Here is an 18,240-nt window from a genome sequence, read left to right as displayed (position 1 = left end):
CATCAGTCACCAGTCCAATTCAATTTATGTTACGCGTGCGACATGTCACTTTACGCGCCTATTTAGCGATAGTATTTAGTGTTCGGCATTCCCGATCTTTTTTATTCTCTAATGTCACCTAATTCGAACAAAAGATACGCTTAAATTTAATGTCATTTAAAAGCATTTCCATTATGTTCGAATAACTATCAAGATTTGTTGGATTAAGTAAGATCCATGGCTAATCGATTACATTTAGTTCATCTATACATTTTATTCAAATACACTATCATGGATCTCGCTCTCTTTACTAGTGTTCATTTTCAATTCAAATATTCGTATAGAATTAAGGCCATACTTTACTTGGTAAGCATACCGTTGTTTCACGTCTATATTCAAGTTATTATGGGGCCTTCCCACACCCCCACCCACCCCTCTCTCTCTTCTTTGTTTTGATGGTGTAGGCCTAAAGAATGAGTAGGCAGCAATTAAGTAACATTATGGGGTTAAGTAAGATCCATGGCTAATCGATTACATTTAGTTCATCTATACATTTTATTCAAATACACTATCATGGATCTCGCTCTCTTTACTAGTGTTCATTTTCAATTCAAATATTCGTATAGAATTAAGGCCATACTTTACTTGGTAAGCATACCGTTGTTTCACGTCTATATTCAAGTTATTATGGGGCCTTCCCACACCCCCACCCACCCCTCTCTCTCTTCTTTGTTTTGATGGTGTAGGCCTAAAGAATGAGTAGGCAGCAATTAAGTAACATTATGGGGTTAAGTAAGATCCATGGCTAATCGATTACATTTAGTTCATCTATACATTTTATTCAAATACACTATCATGGATCTCGCTCTCTTTACTAGTGTTCATTTTCAATTCAAATATTCGTATAGAATTAAGGCCATACTTTACTTGGTAAGCATACCGTTGTTTCACGTCTATATTCAAGTTATTATGGGGCCTTCCCACACCCCCACCTACCCCTCTCTCTCTTCTTTGTTTTGATGGTGTAGGCCTAAGGATGAGTAGGCAGCAATTAAGTAACAATCACGATTGACGTTATTATGACGAATATTTAGGTAAATTATTGTTATTGTATGATTAATTTGATGATGACAACATTACACAACAACAATGATTCAATTCCAAAAGAAACGTGTTTAAAACCGACACAATCCAAAACTATATTTAATATTTCATTATATACTTCACCTACAATACGTGAAATTACAACATCGATCACTAGGTCTATGAACAAATAATTTACCTTGAATTAGTGGAAATTAAATAAATAGTTTCTTTATAAATAAATTACAATTATTTTAAACATTATTACCAGACGATACACTGAATAAATTCTGATAAAATAAAATAAGGGTAACTATAGAGATGTAATGTAAAACTCTGTCTGCACTATCAAACTTTATGTGACAAAAAAAAATGTGATGTGCCTATATATAGACATGATGACGGCATATCATTACCATATTTGGGCACATTTTTGTTGTCAAATTAGTTTAATAGTGTAGACTCTCTATTATTTTCCCTTATTTTATTTCAAACATTGGTCCTTTACTCAGCACAACCAATATAAGTGGCAATTCATATAAATACGTAATACTTAAAATCCTATGTACACTATTAAACGAATATGTAACAATGTTATGTGCCCAAATATGAACACGATGATGTCATATCACACTACCATATTTGGGCACATCACACTTTTTTTGTCAAGCTAGTTTGATAGTGTAGACAGAGCTCACCATAACCAAAATTATTGCTAACTATTCGTCTATCGTCGTCTTGTCGTCATTGAACTCGTCAGTCGTCCTAGAATGTTTTTTTTTTAATTACACATATTTTCATACACCATTAACATTTTAACACGCACGCGCGCTTCAACAAGAAAATATTGGATTACTAATCTTCCCCCTCCACCATTCGCCATCCAACGCAAAGGTTCACCATCGTCAACAATTAACCAATCATCAGTCTTCATCATCATGAACATAATCAGTATTAAATCATTTATAATCATTCTTATAACCATTTCCCCTGAAATATTACACGCTATAATGATTGGTTCACAATATACAGAGACACAACACACGAACGCAAGACAAAGTGATTTGACCAATCAAAAGCGATGGATTATTACGAACAGCAGCAGTCGCTTGCTAGTGGTCAATTCGCTTGCGTTGCGTCCATGTCTACGCTGTTTCTCCAGTGGGAACCAAGCTTAAGGAATACGGCGGCTGGACCTCCACCTTTCTAAGGGGGAAACCAATACATTAGATTAATTTCAACACTTCATTTACGTGTTTTATAAGTCCGTCCGATTTCTCCGTATTTCACAATCCTGGATCTACCCCTAATCAGTGACGATTCTGTATTTAAGGTTGTGAACGCATACGATATACGTATACAAACTATAGAGTTTGAATTGAAATATAATTCTCACAATGTGCCACAGTGAACAAACAACCTGATACTACAGCTAACTATTACAGTACTGTTTAATTCCAACATAGCTTCCCCTTTGGTTGTTACATTAGAACCCGCTGCAATGTGGATGATCCACCTACAGAAACGTAGGCGAACATTGTTAAAATTGGACTAACCATGCCCTGACCAACCTCCTTCACATCCCCCTTGGGGCTGAGCTAAGATTTTTTTTTTAAATAGAGCTGTTAAGTCCCCGGAAATTGCACTTTACATGATTTGTCGAAATATGAAACAAATAAGACCGGGTCATGGTTGGGGCTAAGTTAAGAAAATTATGAAAAATAGAGCTGCTCCACGGCGTAAACTGCACTTATTATTGAAAAAGGCCTAAAAGAGTGCATCTGCCCCAGCCTACGATCCTGACCTAGTATTGAGTAATACGGTTGTGCTTCTTATTCGGCGAAATTCTGGAATCTTGTGCCATGGTCAGGGTATGTTATCTTGTGCCATGGTCAGGGTATGTTATCTTGTGCCATGGTCAGGGTATGTTATCTTGTGCCATGGTCAGGGTATGTTATCTTGTGCCATGGTCAGGGTATGTTATCTTGTGCCATGGTCAGGGTATGTTTTCTAAGATATTGATACAATACATATTTTACCCTCGTTACAATAAAATAAAGGAAACATCAATATTATGGAGAACATTGACGACGACGACATAGAGTAGGGGGTTGAATGACTCCCTAGGAAAATCGTCTTACTTGCATGGATGGCATGACATGATTGATGTGAACCATTATTACATGATGGATGTGAACCATTGGATCTTTCTAATATCTAGCACAATTACATTAAGATGGGCAAATATCTCACCATTACATTAAGATGGGCACATATTCCACAATTACATAGATCGTGAGGTAATTTCCCACCGTAATGAATATAACTTCTTACTTATATATACACAGTATGTTAAAAATAAAATACATTTGATTCAATTAAATTACTAATTATTTGCTCAGCATGTAAATCTATAGACCTTAACCTATATTTGGTTATTGTGATTAATATACGTTAAGCCTAGTTTCCATAAAATCGCTACACCGTCGCTACAGCGTTTCCATTAAAATCGCTACACGCGCAGATGTCGCCGACGCAATCGGGAAGGCTCCCCGATTCATCGCAGTCAAATCGGCAAAGTTCAACCATGTTCAACTTTGCCGATTTTGTCGGCGATGAATCGTATACGCGTACCAAATAATATTTAGTGCTCGCATACGTACTAGACCCCCGATAAATTCTAGCGTTTCCATAGAATCGCTACGCTCTGTCGTGTAGCGATTTTATGGAAACCAGGCTTTACTTTACATTTTATTTGTCCCGTATAATATTTCAATAACATTTCTTTCAACTATTATTATTTTGTTTTTCCTCTTTCGTTTCTACTTTAGAACACATCCAGTGAATAAACACAAATAGAAAGGCAAAGAAAAAGGAAACGATTGAGATCCCCCAAAAGGTGGCTACTGGGCCGACGTATTCAAAAGCTACGCCTCCCATAATTCCACCAACTCCGCTTCCGAAACCGTAGTAAAGTGCCCACATAACAGCCTGTAGGCTACATAGATACTCTGGTGGAACCGATTCTGCCATGAACGCCGCCAACGTCTGGTATGTGATAGCAGCCGAGAAACCTGTAAAAGAGTAATAAATATCAAATAAAAAATAAAGTAAATATTTAGTAAGCGTACGTATAAAATGTAGAAATTATACAGCGAACACAATTATATGCAAAACCACACACGGCTGGAAAACAGACAGACAGGTGAAGAATGTTTGCCAGAAATACGGTGGATACTCGCGTGCATGCTCGCGTGTATTCTTTGCGTTTATTCCTTACAAAATTTGTGGTTTTATTTCTGATGCGTCAGTGGGAACGAAGCTTTAAGACGCAACGCAAGGACATAAGCACAACGTAATTAATCTGACCAATCACAATCGATTGATTAGTACAGTATTTTGAACTGTCTGTCATTGGTCAACTTGCTTGCGTTGCTCTTTCTAGTGGGAACCAAGCTTTAGCTGATACTCGCAAAGTAGGCTACGTTTCTAAACTAACATTTATTACGTAAAACAATATGCGTGTTATTATTCAAATTGACAGCATGTTGTTTATAAAGCATAATCGGATTTGAATATTTGATTGACATAAATGAGAAGGGATATTCATAGAAATCGTTAACACAATCCCCATACGTTAATGTTTCTAGCATACTGTTTCCCATACGTTAAATTACGGGTTGTAGCGTACTGTTTCCCATACCATAAAACACATTTTGAAATATCGAAAACATCAGCCTGATATGCCAACGCTCTGAATTATGAACTTAACCAGAAACTTTTTTATCCCAAATAATGTACGTAAATGAGGGACTCAGCTTAAAAAATGTATGGTTTAAAACTCTGTCTCTACACTATCAAACTTTATGTGATAAAAACATGTGATGTTCCCATATATAGACATAATGATGTCATATCACTACCATATTTGAGCACATCACACCTATTTTGTCAAACTAGGTTGATAGTGTAGACAGAGCTTTCGATTCGCATAAAAACAAGAAACAAGTAGGAACCTGCTTCACATCTCTATAATGCGCATGCTCTCTTTCGAAAACGTGTCGGTTTTGTTATTAAGATTGTGTAAGTGCTGATAGAAATTGAAACATGCCTGTAGGACATGGACAGTACGTTTCTTAACTTCAAATTCATTTACGTAACGACAACCAGACGACGACGTGCTAATCGTCGTCGCGTTTATTGCCATGGCAACACGTGGCTAGGGGGTACCCTTCCAACCAACTTGTTAAGAATAGTTTCAATGAGAGAATCGATACTTATCAATACATATTGCGCGTTCAATTACTATGACAACAGCATGTTTTATATTCTCTAAGCTACTATGTAAATTTGGGTTGAAAAGACTGCTGCGAACGTTTTGCTATAGTATAGCCTACCGATTCACAGTAAAACTAAAAGCATTAAACTTACTATAAAACATAAAATCGTCGAATATTACTCGGTCTTAAAACATAATACATATTAATCAAAGACGAAACTCAAATTAAACTGAAATTATTGCATAGTATACGGACCACATCATTGAGATAAATTCAATTCAATTCATTTGTTTCCACCCGCGTGCAATGAAATGCGTACGCGCGTAAATTGTAGGCTACAGATAGTAACACCAAATAAATCTAAAAATCAAATAATTAGTCCTATTTTAAAATCGAATCATACTATTAAATTTGATATTATTTATAAAAATGGAAAATATTTATAAATATTCTTCTAACGAAAAGTCGCTAATGCGCACGCGCAATCAGACACGAGAGACACTTTAAATTGTGACAGTTTTATCGTAAATGAAATTATGTACATTTTAAGTATATTAAAACCATTTAAGTCCTAATATCCTAGTGGAAAATCTTGCTCCATTTGCTTGATTGACTTATTAGTATTTATGAGGCTATGTTCAATCAAAGTGTTATTAAAGTTTATGAAAAATGCATTTGTAAACCCGTAACATTATCATAGGTTCATGGTCAGTTTGAGTTAGTCCCATATACGTAATATATATGTAACTAAACTTTTAACCACTTGATTATGATAGCAAATAAAACAAAAGTTTAAAATATAAAAGTTGCTTTATTAATTTTAGGTTGTCCTTTATTTTATTTAATTATTTTATGTCTTTAGGCAATATGACCAAGGATTACCAATAGTTAATTATTACTGACCTATCAGATAGTTGGTAATCCCCCTGATACAGGTGCTATTTTGTGAACCAGTTCACCGGGGTAACAATTTACACCTTCATTTAGACTTGATGCTAACACTTTGCAAAATGAAACACTGATGGATTTTATTTATTTATTTGAACCATATTTAATGAGGGTGATACATCCAGCAATTGCTGCTCATCTGAGACCCTCAGATAAGCCCATTACATTAATATCATTATATCACATTAAACATTATAAACAGTATGTGATAAAAACATCTTCTTAACTTAATGTAATATTTATTATTAATAGGTATATTATTCATTTGCCACAGATAGACAGTTGACAATATCAATTATCAGAAGTTTGCATGTCCTTGGCAGAGTGTTACATTCGATATTAAATTAATTTCAAAGAAATCATATTGCTATATCTAAGTAAACACTAAATGAATAGGATATTGAAAAAATGACTATTAAAATGATTGCTTTTATGTTAGGTATCGTGTTTTCAAACAAACACGATTAAATAAATATCTTTGAATTAACACTTGTGGAGCTGGGAACCCGGATTAAACAAAAAAATCCTCTGCGATAGCAAAGCCAGCATGAATAATATACTGAGCTTAATTTGCGCCATTTTTGCAGATTGGTATTTTCGTCCTAATTGCGATGTCCTATAATTCGTTATCCTCCGATTCGTTATGTCACCGCATTTCATCGGTTAAGCCCCCTGTCTACACACTTAGCATGTCCATGGGCACATCACATTTTTTGTCACATCACGTTTGATAGTGTAGACAGAGCTTAAGGTTCAGGAGAGGAGCAGCAGTGCTACAACATACGTAGGTCGTATCCAAGGGAGATATGCACTTAATCGTCGCAATTCAAAAGTTCCATATTATTAATAATAATAGTGGAATACATTAATGTTACCGTAATGAATATAACATTATGAATTCAAAGGAATAAATAATCTGATTATTTATACTGGAAAATAATGGTCTTCTTTAATTTATTATTATTGATATTTTATTCATGAAGGAGTTGTTGATTAACTTTGGCTTTCACCTGGCGGGAGAAGCTTGTGCAAGTTTGATGATGAAAAATTAATATTTTTTAATTTCTAAGTCTAACGATTGAGGAGGGAGGGATACGGGATAAAAGTTAACTCGACTAAGCACCTTATATTCCATGCGTATTAAAAATTCCCGCTTTTTATACCAACACAAATTATCTAAACTTTGCTTTCACAGTTTAGGACGCACAACACAAAGACGTACGTAGGCGGAACGTATTGTCGAAAATAACATATTGCGTGTCGTTTGGGACGATGACGTAAGTTAAGCACGGTGTGCGCGCGCGCCCCGCTATTCAACTTATCGCTAGGAAACAACGCACGTGACACAAAAAGGTAGTCCAATCACAAGCGAGGCATCATATGACCTCTTGTGATTGGTCAAACGCGAATTGCGCGTACATCATTGCTTTGGAAACCAAGCAGTTAGTTTTAAGTTGTTGTGTGTTGAGAGCTGCCGCGAAAAGTTGAATTGATTTTAACAAACAGACATAGATTGCATTAAAACTCTATAATTTCTTTCTCCTTATATGTAATTGTTATAGATTCGATTCGAATTAATTAACATTAAAATCATAGTTTTAACGTGGGATTATAATATGCTGTGGCAAACATTACACCAATGTGAAGATTTCTGCAGCGACATTCTTTCAATTCAACACGTACGGTTATAAATTATACTGTATGTATCATTACATCATCAACATGACTTAAAGCAAGAGATCTCAAACTTACTAAATCAGAATGATAGATTACTTATAATCTACATACATAGCTACAAAGAAATACATCAATATATATCAATTTTACTTTATTTAGAATCATTTATAATGTTTATATCGAATTATCTGGATAAGAATCTTCTAGAACAAAGTCGCAATAAAACAATACGTATCAGCATCATCTGTATTTTAATTTGATGACAGAGTATATAGCCAAGTTCCGTAATATTGTGTCACATGTGATGCCTGTTTTTGTTTCTGTAGGGAAAGGTATATTTACATATTAGCGTCGTTTATTTATCGTTCACAGAAAGACGTTTATTTTGAATCAGTAGGCCTAATTTCAAAAGTTACTTGATAAGTCAGATTCGATTCGACTGAAAATTAAAATAGATGTAGATGCAGTATTGAGACAAAAGGTGTTTAAAATAATATGCATAGGTTCCATTGTAATATTACCAATTGCATTTCCCATTGTATTGTAATTTTAATCTAAATTAAGTTAAAATTAATAGTAAAGATACATTTAACTAATGGATTCCTGACCTTGACTTATATTCTTATATTGATTTGTTTGTTATACAAATATGGAATAAAATTCTAATTAAAGATTGTCATTGGTGTGTTAGTCATCGCTGAAATCATTTGTCAGCTTTTTATGCTTCTCTAAGATATTGATGATTAAGGAGTTGGTCATAAAACTTGGACGCAAGAACGTAACGTAACGACGCGTCACACAACGTAACGCAACGCAACGACGCGTCGCACAACGTAACGCAACGCAACGACGCCTCGCACAACGTAACGCAACGACGCGTCGCACAACATAACGCAACGCAACTACGCGTTGCAAAACGTAGCGCAACGCAGCGACGCGTCGCAGAATTTAACGCAATGCAACGATGCGTCGCAGAACGTAACGCAATGCAACGACGCGTCGCAGAAAGTAACGCAACGCAACGACACATCGCAAAAACGCAACGCAAGTAACTTAACCAGTCACAAGGAAGCGATTACGGTTCGAACAATGTATCACGTCGGAATTCAGTATATTATATATTTCATCATCACGTTTACAACTGAGTATGAAATTTGAGTGTTGATACAAACAGTACAACAAAATATACAGACATAAAAATGACACAAAGTAGAATACACTCCGAAACAATGGCAAGGTGAAATACCAAACAATCAAAACCCAGAACCGAAAGTTTTTAAAAACCACCATCCCTACAATAGTTAATAGGATAAACCAAGAATTAACAATTTTTATACCTTTTCTATTCGTTTCTATTGTATTGTTGTGTGAGCACAAGGTTGTTTGCAATTTTATTACTTCTACCCCAATAAGTAAATAATAGTTAATAGGATTAACATATAAATATTTATTTTTATTTTTATCCATGGCATATTGTGAGTACACAACGTTTTTAGCAAAACGGCTACTTTGTTGTAATTTTAATTATTTTTACCTCAATAAATAAACATTCTACACAAGAATCGGCCGGATAACGAAATTATATAAAAATAATAACATTACGAATACGATGCTATACACATTAGTGCGTGAGGTACATACATACCACTTCCAATGTATACCTTGATATGAATTTGTTGTACGTTTTTGAATATGATGATGGATGTGTATAAAGCGCTGATGTGATTATAATCTAAAGTAGGTCTTAAGGCTCAAATCAGAATTCAAACAGCTCAGCAGCAGTTAATGAGAGCAACCAAATATAACAGTAAAATGATGTCAAGTATTCAAAATGATGGGTAATGATATGTAGTGGTTAAGATTATACAACGCGTGTACATCGTCATCAAGAATTGGCGCATACGTACAAAAAGGCGCGTGTCACACAAAAGTTTACGCGGTGTATGCACACTAATAACGAATCGATAGTCAAATCTTATATCCGCCTGCATAAAGAAAATTTTACGAGCACGTATATAAATGTAAATATTTGTATCAGAATTTTGTCCATACATCATTAATGTTTGTGTACCTGTGTGGTGAGATTGATAATATTATATGAAATGAAGTCATAAAAATTGGTCCCTTCCTGAAAGCAACATGTCTATTTCTAAATGCGCATGTACAACGCAATTGAGTTTACCACCAATCACAAGGAACGGTTCGGATGATCTAGCTCATCGTGATTGGTCAAATTTACCTGCGTCGCGCGTCTATTGGGAATGAATGCTAAGGTACTAAAACAGGTTGATGTAACCATGTAGGATAATGAGTGACGCTATACTACCTGAGGACGAATGTGATATCTTACAAGTATAATGTTTAATATTTGATGGCTCAGTCGGTGATATTATATATTTTAACCGGACGTTTTTATAATGTCAACGTTCTTTTCAAAGGCGAGTTAAATGATAATCTACAGAATGAGAAAGTACAAGTCACGCTTTGGGTTATTTTAAATAGCAAAAATACCTCAAATGGTTTTTCTTCATTACATCACAACTCAAGAACCAATGGATGCATTGGTAATAACAAATACACTATAATTTACAACACGTATTGGAAATATAACTATTAGGATCGATACTTTCAACATTGCTAAACCAATAATCAATATTTCAATTGTGTAGGTATCATTAACATTTGATAAGCGTGCTCGTGCTGCTGGTATAACGCTACAAAAAGTTAATTTCTTGATATTGATATTTAATTTATTGCATTACAAGCACGACAACTTAAAGTAAATTTGTAATTTCAGAAAAAAAATCCAAACAATATAAAAATAGCCTTTCTCGATGTGGAAAATGTAATTGTACTGAGGTGGCATTTGTACGTATTTTAATAGAATACTAGTTGAGAGTCGGATTTTACAGCTTAATGTAATATTTGAGATACTACATAAAACTTATATATTGCCAGGAGTGATTTTTCTTATCTCAATGTCCCTTATATAATAATTTAAGAAAACAATTATTTCCATCTTTTTACTTTAAATTCCCTACTGTTGAAAAATTATTTTGTAAATGTCAAGTAAAATATTATAAGGAAATAGATATAAAGTAAAATATATATTCTAACCTTGCTAAGTTTATTTACTTTTCTTATAAAAAGAGAAAGCATTATTTAACGCACGCATAAGTTTATTTTATTGTTATATATAATTGATGTATTCGGGCAATGGCCTTTGTATAATAAATGTCCTAGGCAATGCTTCTAGGAAAGAAATAAAATATTTCTCAGGCTCCAGAGGAGGACGTGGTTGGCCGCATGACGAGAAGGCCAAGATAAAGAAAGGGATGAAGTGGGTGGATGGAGAACGAAAGTAGAGGCAGAAATGGATAAAGAGGGAGGATGGGGAACGAGAGAAGAGGGAGAAGGGGAAGAAGAGGGACGATGGGGAACAAGAAACAATAAAACGTTATTTGTTTGGAATCCAAAAAATCAAGTATAAGATTCCCAAAATGAAACTCGAGAATTATGGGAAATTAATTTGGTAGAATAATTTTTAGAGCATCAATAAGTAATTAATTACAATGATAAAGCGTTAAACTGGTTATTTTACCGGATTCAAAATAATACAAATAAATATTGACATTTTAGCAAGCCAATCGCTAAGGACCACAGGAAGTATAAATTGATTGATAGTTAATTCGATTTCTCCTATAACAGGATGGACTTTTCATTCGTCTGGGGATTAAGACGAACATTGACATCTAAGACTGATGCCCAAGAGGTCTGTATAAAACATACCAGCCAATTAATACGCCCTAATAACCAACAATAACACATGTTTCATTCGCTATGGTGACATCTAATAAATACGTCAAATTTGTCGAGTGTTTGTAATGAGAAGGGTAGAGACCGAATAGATGTTCTATTAACGAATATTAGATGGATTTCATAGCGAGCGTGTCGGGTTATTTACTCTATATTGAGTCATTGACTATTATTATTAAACATGATTTTGATGTACGTGTGTATTATGTGTGCATCTTTGGTGTGGGGTTTTCAGTGGAAGGTGTCCGTTTTCTTTTCAACAAAATAAGTCATTTTTCTCACGAACAAAATGCGTGTACGGTATCGATAAAAGACGAGATTGTGTGTGTACGGTATCTCTTGGCATGTGCGTTTCGTTTATAATACAACATAACTATATAGTCCTCGCGTATTACACGAATAAAACGCGAAGATAATATAGTGATTAAAGACACATATGCTATGCCAAACACAACATTGTGTGTGACGGTATCTCAGGGCGTGTCGTTATTTATAATACAACATAAATATATATAGTCCTCGCGTGTTACACGAATATTTTTCATAGGTTTAGTTACTAAGCAACGTGAAACAATGTATCTACCTTTCTATTTATAGATAAATGGCTCATTAATGTTACTTAGTGTATGATATATTTTTGGTTTAATGAACTCTACTTTCCATCAACGGTAATTCTTTGATATTAACAATTCTATAGTCGTCGTAAGAGATTGCGCTGTCGGCACATTCTACACTCGGTAAGGCGAAAACAAATTAGGATAGGGTTATACCGAAATCTCATTCATGATAGAAAATGTAAAATTGCTTTTATGGCTAAAATAAATTATTTTGGTGCGCCCTCTATACTGGCACCCACTGGAAATCTCATAATTTTGAAACTGTTCAATGTACCTAAGAAGTCAGTGGTGCGTACTGTTGATTAGTTTGAATAATATATGATTTCATATTGCACGAACATATATTAATTCGGACGTTTGAATGGCTATATGTAGACTTTGCCCCAAGTATGTATTTATTGTCTTTTTTATTTATTTTTTTTATTTCGATTTTTGTCTTAAAATACAAGCTGATATATGCCAAAATATTTTATCTTTTTACTAATATTAAGTCAAAATTCCGTCTGGAACCCAGACTAGGCTATATGTTGCGGTAGGTTTTTTTGGTTAGAACGCAGTTTTTTTTGTTACGATCTATTACAATACTATTTTCAATCCTTTCTGTTAGCATAGTTGTGTATAAAAAAAAAAGAATTATTTACCAACCTTTGATTATATTTGGAAGGATTGCCCACCACGGATTTTGCATAACTGCGTAGCCGAAGTAGTTCAGACCTTGAAATATCAAACCAATAAATATTGGTTTTGTGTAGCCGCACGAAGCGTTGATATTGGGCATGACAACCAGGCCTGCTGCACTGGCAAACGTTGCTGCTAAGTTAGTCAAACTGGCCAACGAGCTTGAACCACCTAAAATAAGATATAAAACATTTTAAAATTTTACATTATAAACAATTGCACTTATTTTAATAGTTTGCGTAGGTGTTTATGACTAGAACAGTATTGTATATTGTGTGCCATTGATTGTCCTGCGAATGACCTGGTCAAAAGGCCACTTACTGACAAAAGACTGTGGGTATGGATTACTGGATATATATATATATATAATAATAATTAAATTAGCAAAACCTAAATAAAAACGATAAAGTTAAGCAGCAAGAAAGAATGTCAATCTTTCGGCGGTGGATAAACGCTAATCCGCCAGGGCAAGGATATGATTTAGGATTAGTGTAATGATATCCGATAGATCAACAATCTCTTTCTGGCTGATTTATTTTATCGTTTTGATTTAGCTTTCTGATTATTTCTTTTGTATCACTATTGAGATCCAGCACTGTCATTTTCAGCAATTCTCCTTTGGATTTCTATAATAATAGTTATTGTCCCCCAATGTTGCTATGAGTTTGTTGCATTCAATACCAGACATTGGAGAGCAGCTTACGAGTGACAACATTTTGTTTATTGCTTTTGTTTTTAGAAGAAAACGACAGTTTGAAAACGAAAGAAAATATGGACAACAATGATAAAGGATGGCTTGAAAACAGTATTAAATTACACCCCCACCCACCTCACCGTACCCCCATTGAGACACATCCAGCCCACGACAGGAATAAATGGCAGCAGAAGATAGTATAACTCGCTATACGACGATGAAGCGTACTTATATATTTTGTCTCTCGATTCTCCTCCTCGGCATTGTCTTGTATCTATTTTGTCTTAATATTTTGTACTGTCGGAATCAATGAAATAAATAATAAATAAATACACCATCAAGATCGATGTTTTCTAGCTGTACATGTTTATTCATAGAACATTCTACTCAACATATTTTTTTATATTTTGCCTACAAAGTCCAATTCATCAGCGGATTGACAGTGAATACATCCATTGCAATTTGTCTTATTATCAATCACACGTTCTCACGCCATGTACTTGTACTAGTACTTAAGTACTACCAAGTAAATTAGTTTTAGTACGAGCAGTGTTTGAGTACCGTGATCACCAACAAGAAACTCCTCTTAAAAATAGTCATAATAATTATTTTCAAAATACAATATTTGATTAAGATAAATGATATGGGTACAATTTTTTTTATGAGTTTATCTATAATACAATTATAGCAATAATTGTATGTTGATGATTCTTTCTATTAAAAATATCAAGTGTTTTTTATTTTAAATATCTTTTAAAATTATGTTTAAGAGAAAAACAAATTCATCCTCTTTGAATGTACTTTTAATAGAAAGATTTTTTTAATTCAAAAAATTTCAAATTTCACTGAAAATAATGGCAGTAAAAAATAATGAAGAAACACACTAAACTATAATTAATTAAAATATATAAAATGAAAATATTGTATTAATGACCATTAATGACCATTAATTAACCTAATATTATCGAATATTAGTCGTTATTTATAATCTCAATCACATCAGTAGTATTCATTCATCTTCAATTATGTGGGTCACACGTCTTAGTATTTTGTTAACCGGTTTCCATAGTAATTGGATTTGGTCATGTGACCGATTTTAAACGATCGATAAACGCAGTTTCTGTAGCCAATCAGCAAATTACACATATGATTATTTTGTTTGGTAAAAGCTATTTTTTAATGTAGTTTTTCTTTTCATTCGTTATAAAGTTTGTTTTGCAAAAAGTCCTGATCGGCCGACCCGGGTATATTTGTTGATATTCTCTCTCAAACGCCCAACTGGATGAACTTATTTTCTTTAATTTATAGAATTATTTCATCCAACCTGTACTCCGGAGTTTATGTTAATAATGATAATTTTTGCTCTGCAATGTCAATTTATGTCTCGTAACAGTGACAGTATACACGCGCTCTGTTATTTCGTACTTTGCGCGCATTAAACTAATGCTGTAATAATATTGTAATTGTATTGTCATGTATAATACACGCGCTCTGTTGCTACGTGTGGCGCGCATAAAACTAATAAGTCTACAATTGTAATGATTTTTTCACATGTGTATAATGCATACAAGAAGATTCATATAACGGATAATCCGCGCGCGCGTGTGAAATTTACATGTGGCTAATAATATTATTAAATTATAAGTCAATAGTCACCATCAAAAAATATACGACAGCAAACTTCATTAAATAACATTAACTAATTACATTAAACTTCAGCACAATAGAAATATTATTAAGTGAAATACATTATCACCAAAGCATACTGGTGATGTACTTAATGTATTGAAGTTGCCGCCAAAAGCCATTAATGGTACCCAATAATTATATGGTTCCTGTTTACTGCTAATCAATGTGGGTTGAGTTAATTTTACGAGAGTAGCGTTTCGTAAGTGAGTTATTATCTCTTCTGGTTGTATGTACGAGTACGTAACTTTATTGGTTAACTCACATTATTAAGATCATGAAAGATATTCTGATACTCCGACCGAAATTGTGATAAAAATAGTAGTTTCCTGCCATTAGTGAAATTAAAAAAAAAAAAGAATTCGAAACTGAGAACAACAAACAAGAACATTTAATAATATACAAAGTACTAAAAACCGCTAACATTATAACGCTATTGTAGTAAATTTTAAGCAATTGTTTGACGAATAGTCAACTAGGATAAACATCTTATTTGAAAGAGTTCAATTCAATTCAAATTGTATCTGGTTTGTAGTAGCAAAGGCCGCCTTTAGTAAGTATCATTAAGTAAGTATCATTAAGTAAGTATCATTAAGTAAGTATCATTAAGTAAGTATCATTAAGTAAGTATCATTAAGTAAGTATCATTAAGTAAGTATTATTAAGTAAGTATCATTAAGTAAGTATCATTAAGTAAGTATCATTAAGTAACTATTATTAAGTAAGTATCATTAAGTAAGTATTATTAAGTAAGTATTATTAAGTAAGTATCATTAAGTAAGTATCATTAAGTAAGTATCATTAAGTAAGTATTATTAAGTAAGTATTATTAAGTAAGTATCATTAAGTAAGTATTATTAAGTAAGTATCATTAAGTAAGTATCATTAAGTAAGTATCATTAAGTAAGTATCATTAAGTAAGTATTATTAAGTAAGTATTATTAAGTAAGTATTATTAAGTAAGTATCATTAGGTAAGTATCATTAAGTAAGTATCATTAAGTAAGTATCATTAAGTAAGTATTATTAAGTAAGTATTATTAAGTAAGTATCATTAAGTAAGTATTATTAACATAAGAATGTCTTTTTAACAAAACAAACAGAATATCGGTAGTAGTTTGTTAAAAACGTATTGTAATGGTCGGTTAAAAAAACTTATAATAATTATTGGACTGGAATCTATGTTGGAAAAACAAAGTTAAGAGTATGTTGCACATAAAAAGAGTGGCTTTCTTTAATTTTAAGTTGCTACATAAAATTTTACCAACTAGGTGTAAGCTAAAATTATGGAATTTGTCAAACAGTAATTATTGTGAATATTGTAATGAGGAGGTTGAAAATGAAAAGCATATGTTATTTACATGCAAAGAAGTAAAACATTGCTGGGTAAAATGTTGCGCTATGTTGAAAACATGTTTTGCATTTACTCAGGAAGTTACATGGGAGAAAATTTTACTTGGAAAATATGATGTCAAAATTAATGAAATATTTTCCATTTTAACTTTCTGTGTTTATAAAAATAAAGTCAAACACAGACTAGGACTTGTTAAAAAATGTCCATGGTTAATGTTCACTGCGGAGTTAGAAGATATAATCAATTGTGAGTTTCTAATAAATAAAGAAAAGGCAAAAAAAATGTGGTCAGATATGGACCGTAACAATTTAGCAAGGTATAAAATTAAAGTTTATAAAATTGATATTTAGGTAAAGTAAAATATAACTTTTTTTTTTTTGATTGCCTGAAAGAGATAAAAAGAGTTATAAAATTAAGAATTCTGTGGTAAATTATACGTACATTGTTAAGGATTGAAAAACGTGTAAAGAGTGTATAACATAGAGGAATTTTTTTTCTTTCCTTATACTATTATATATAAAATGCAATGGTAGGAGTGAGATATCAGTTGTACTGAAAGTTAGTTAATGTCAATTATATTGTATTGTATCATTACATTACTCATGTGCTCAATGTACTCATTGTAAACGAACATTTTATTGATGAAGAAATAAAAGTGGGTCGATCCTACATAAGACAAAAAAAAAAATAATAATTATTGTAAAAGTAAAATTTGGTTTGTTAAAAAAAACTTATAATATTGTAAAAGTAAAAGCTGGTTTGTTAAAAAAACTTGTAATATTGTAAAAGTAAAAGTTTGTTTGTTAAAAACTTATATTGTAAAGTTATTCTGATTGGTTCGTTAAAAACATATATTGTAAAAGTTAATCTGATTGGTGGAACTTATGTTGTAAAAGCTATTCTGATTGAAGAAACTTATGTTGTAAAAGCTATTCTGATTGTTTTGTTAAAAACATATATTGTAAAAGTTAATCTGATTGGTGAAACTTATGTTGTAAAAGCTATTCTGATTGAAGAAATTTATGTTGTAAAAGCTATTCTGATTGGTTTGTTAAAAACATATATTGTAAAGTTAATCTGATTGGTGAAACTTATGTTGTAAAAGCTATTCTGATTGGAGAAACTTATGTTGTAAAAGCTTTTCTGATTGGTTTGTTAAAATCTTAGGTAAAAATTATTCTAATTGGTAAACGTTATGTTGTAAAGTTAATCTGATTGGTGAAACTTATGTTGTAAAAGCTATTATGATTAGTGAAACTTATGTTGTAAAAGTTATTCGGATTGGTTTGTTAAAATCTTATGTAAAGGTTATTCTGATTGGTGAAACTTATGTTGTAAAAGTTATTATGATTTGTAAAACTTATGTTGTAAAAGCTATCATGATTCGTGAAACTTATGTTGTAAAAGTTATTCTGATTGGTTTGTTAAA

General features: G+C 32.7%; 1 protein-coding gene across 2 annotated transcripts in view; it reads right to left on the bottom strand.

Moving 5' to 3' along the window:
* Nucleotides 1-1,165: 1,165 nt before the first annotated feature.
* The window catches only part of LOC140045517 (major facilitator superfamily domain-containing protein 6-like), a 42,581-nt gene continuing 25,506 nt past the window's right edge, over nucleotides 1,166-18,240 (bottom strand). The window contains exons 4-5 of one of the 2 annotated variants that reach the window (XM_072090455.1): nucleotides 13,046-13,249; nucleotides 1,166-4,136 (exon numbers count right to left, since the gene is read on the bottom strand). In XM_072090455.1, coding sequence (XP_071946556.1) covers nucleotides 3,850-4,136; nucleotides 13,046-13,249 — 491 coding nt within the window. In that variant the 3' untranslated portion in view covers nucleotides 1,166-3,849. Of the gene's footprint in view, nucleotides 4,137-8,192; nucleotides 8,288-13,045; nucleotides 13,250-18,240 lie in introns of those variants that run through there. The other variant, XM_072090456.1, reaches the window with a different exon arrangement.

The sequence above is a fragment of the Antedon mediterranea genome, chromosome 3 (genome assembly GCF_964355755.1).
Source record: "Antedon mediterranea chromosome 3, ecAntMedi1.1, whole genome shotgun sequence".
Classification (NCBI taxonomy): Eukaryota; Metazoa; Echinodermata; class Crinoidea; order Comatulida; family Antedonidae; genus Antedon; species Antedon mediterranea.
Note: the sequence above shows the minus strand (reverse complement) of the source record. Positions and strands in the feature narration are given on the sequence as shown.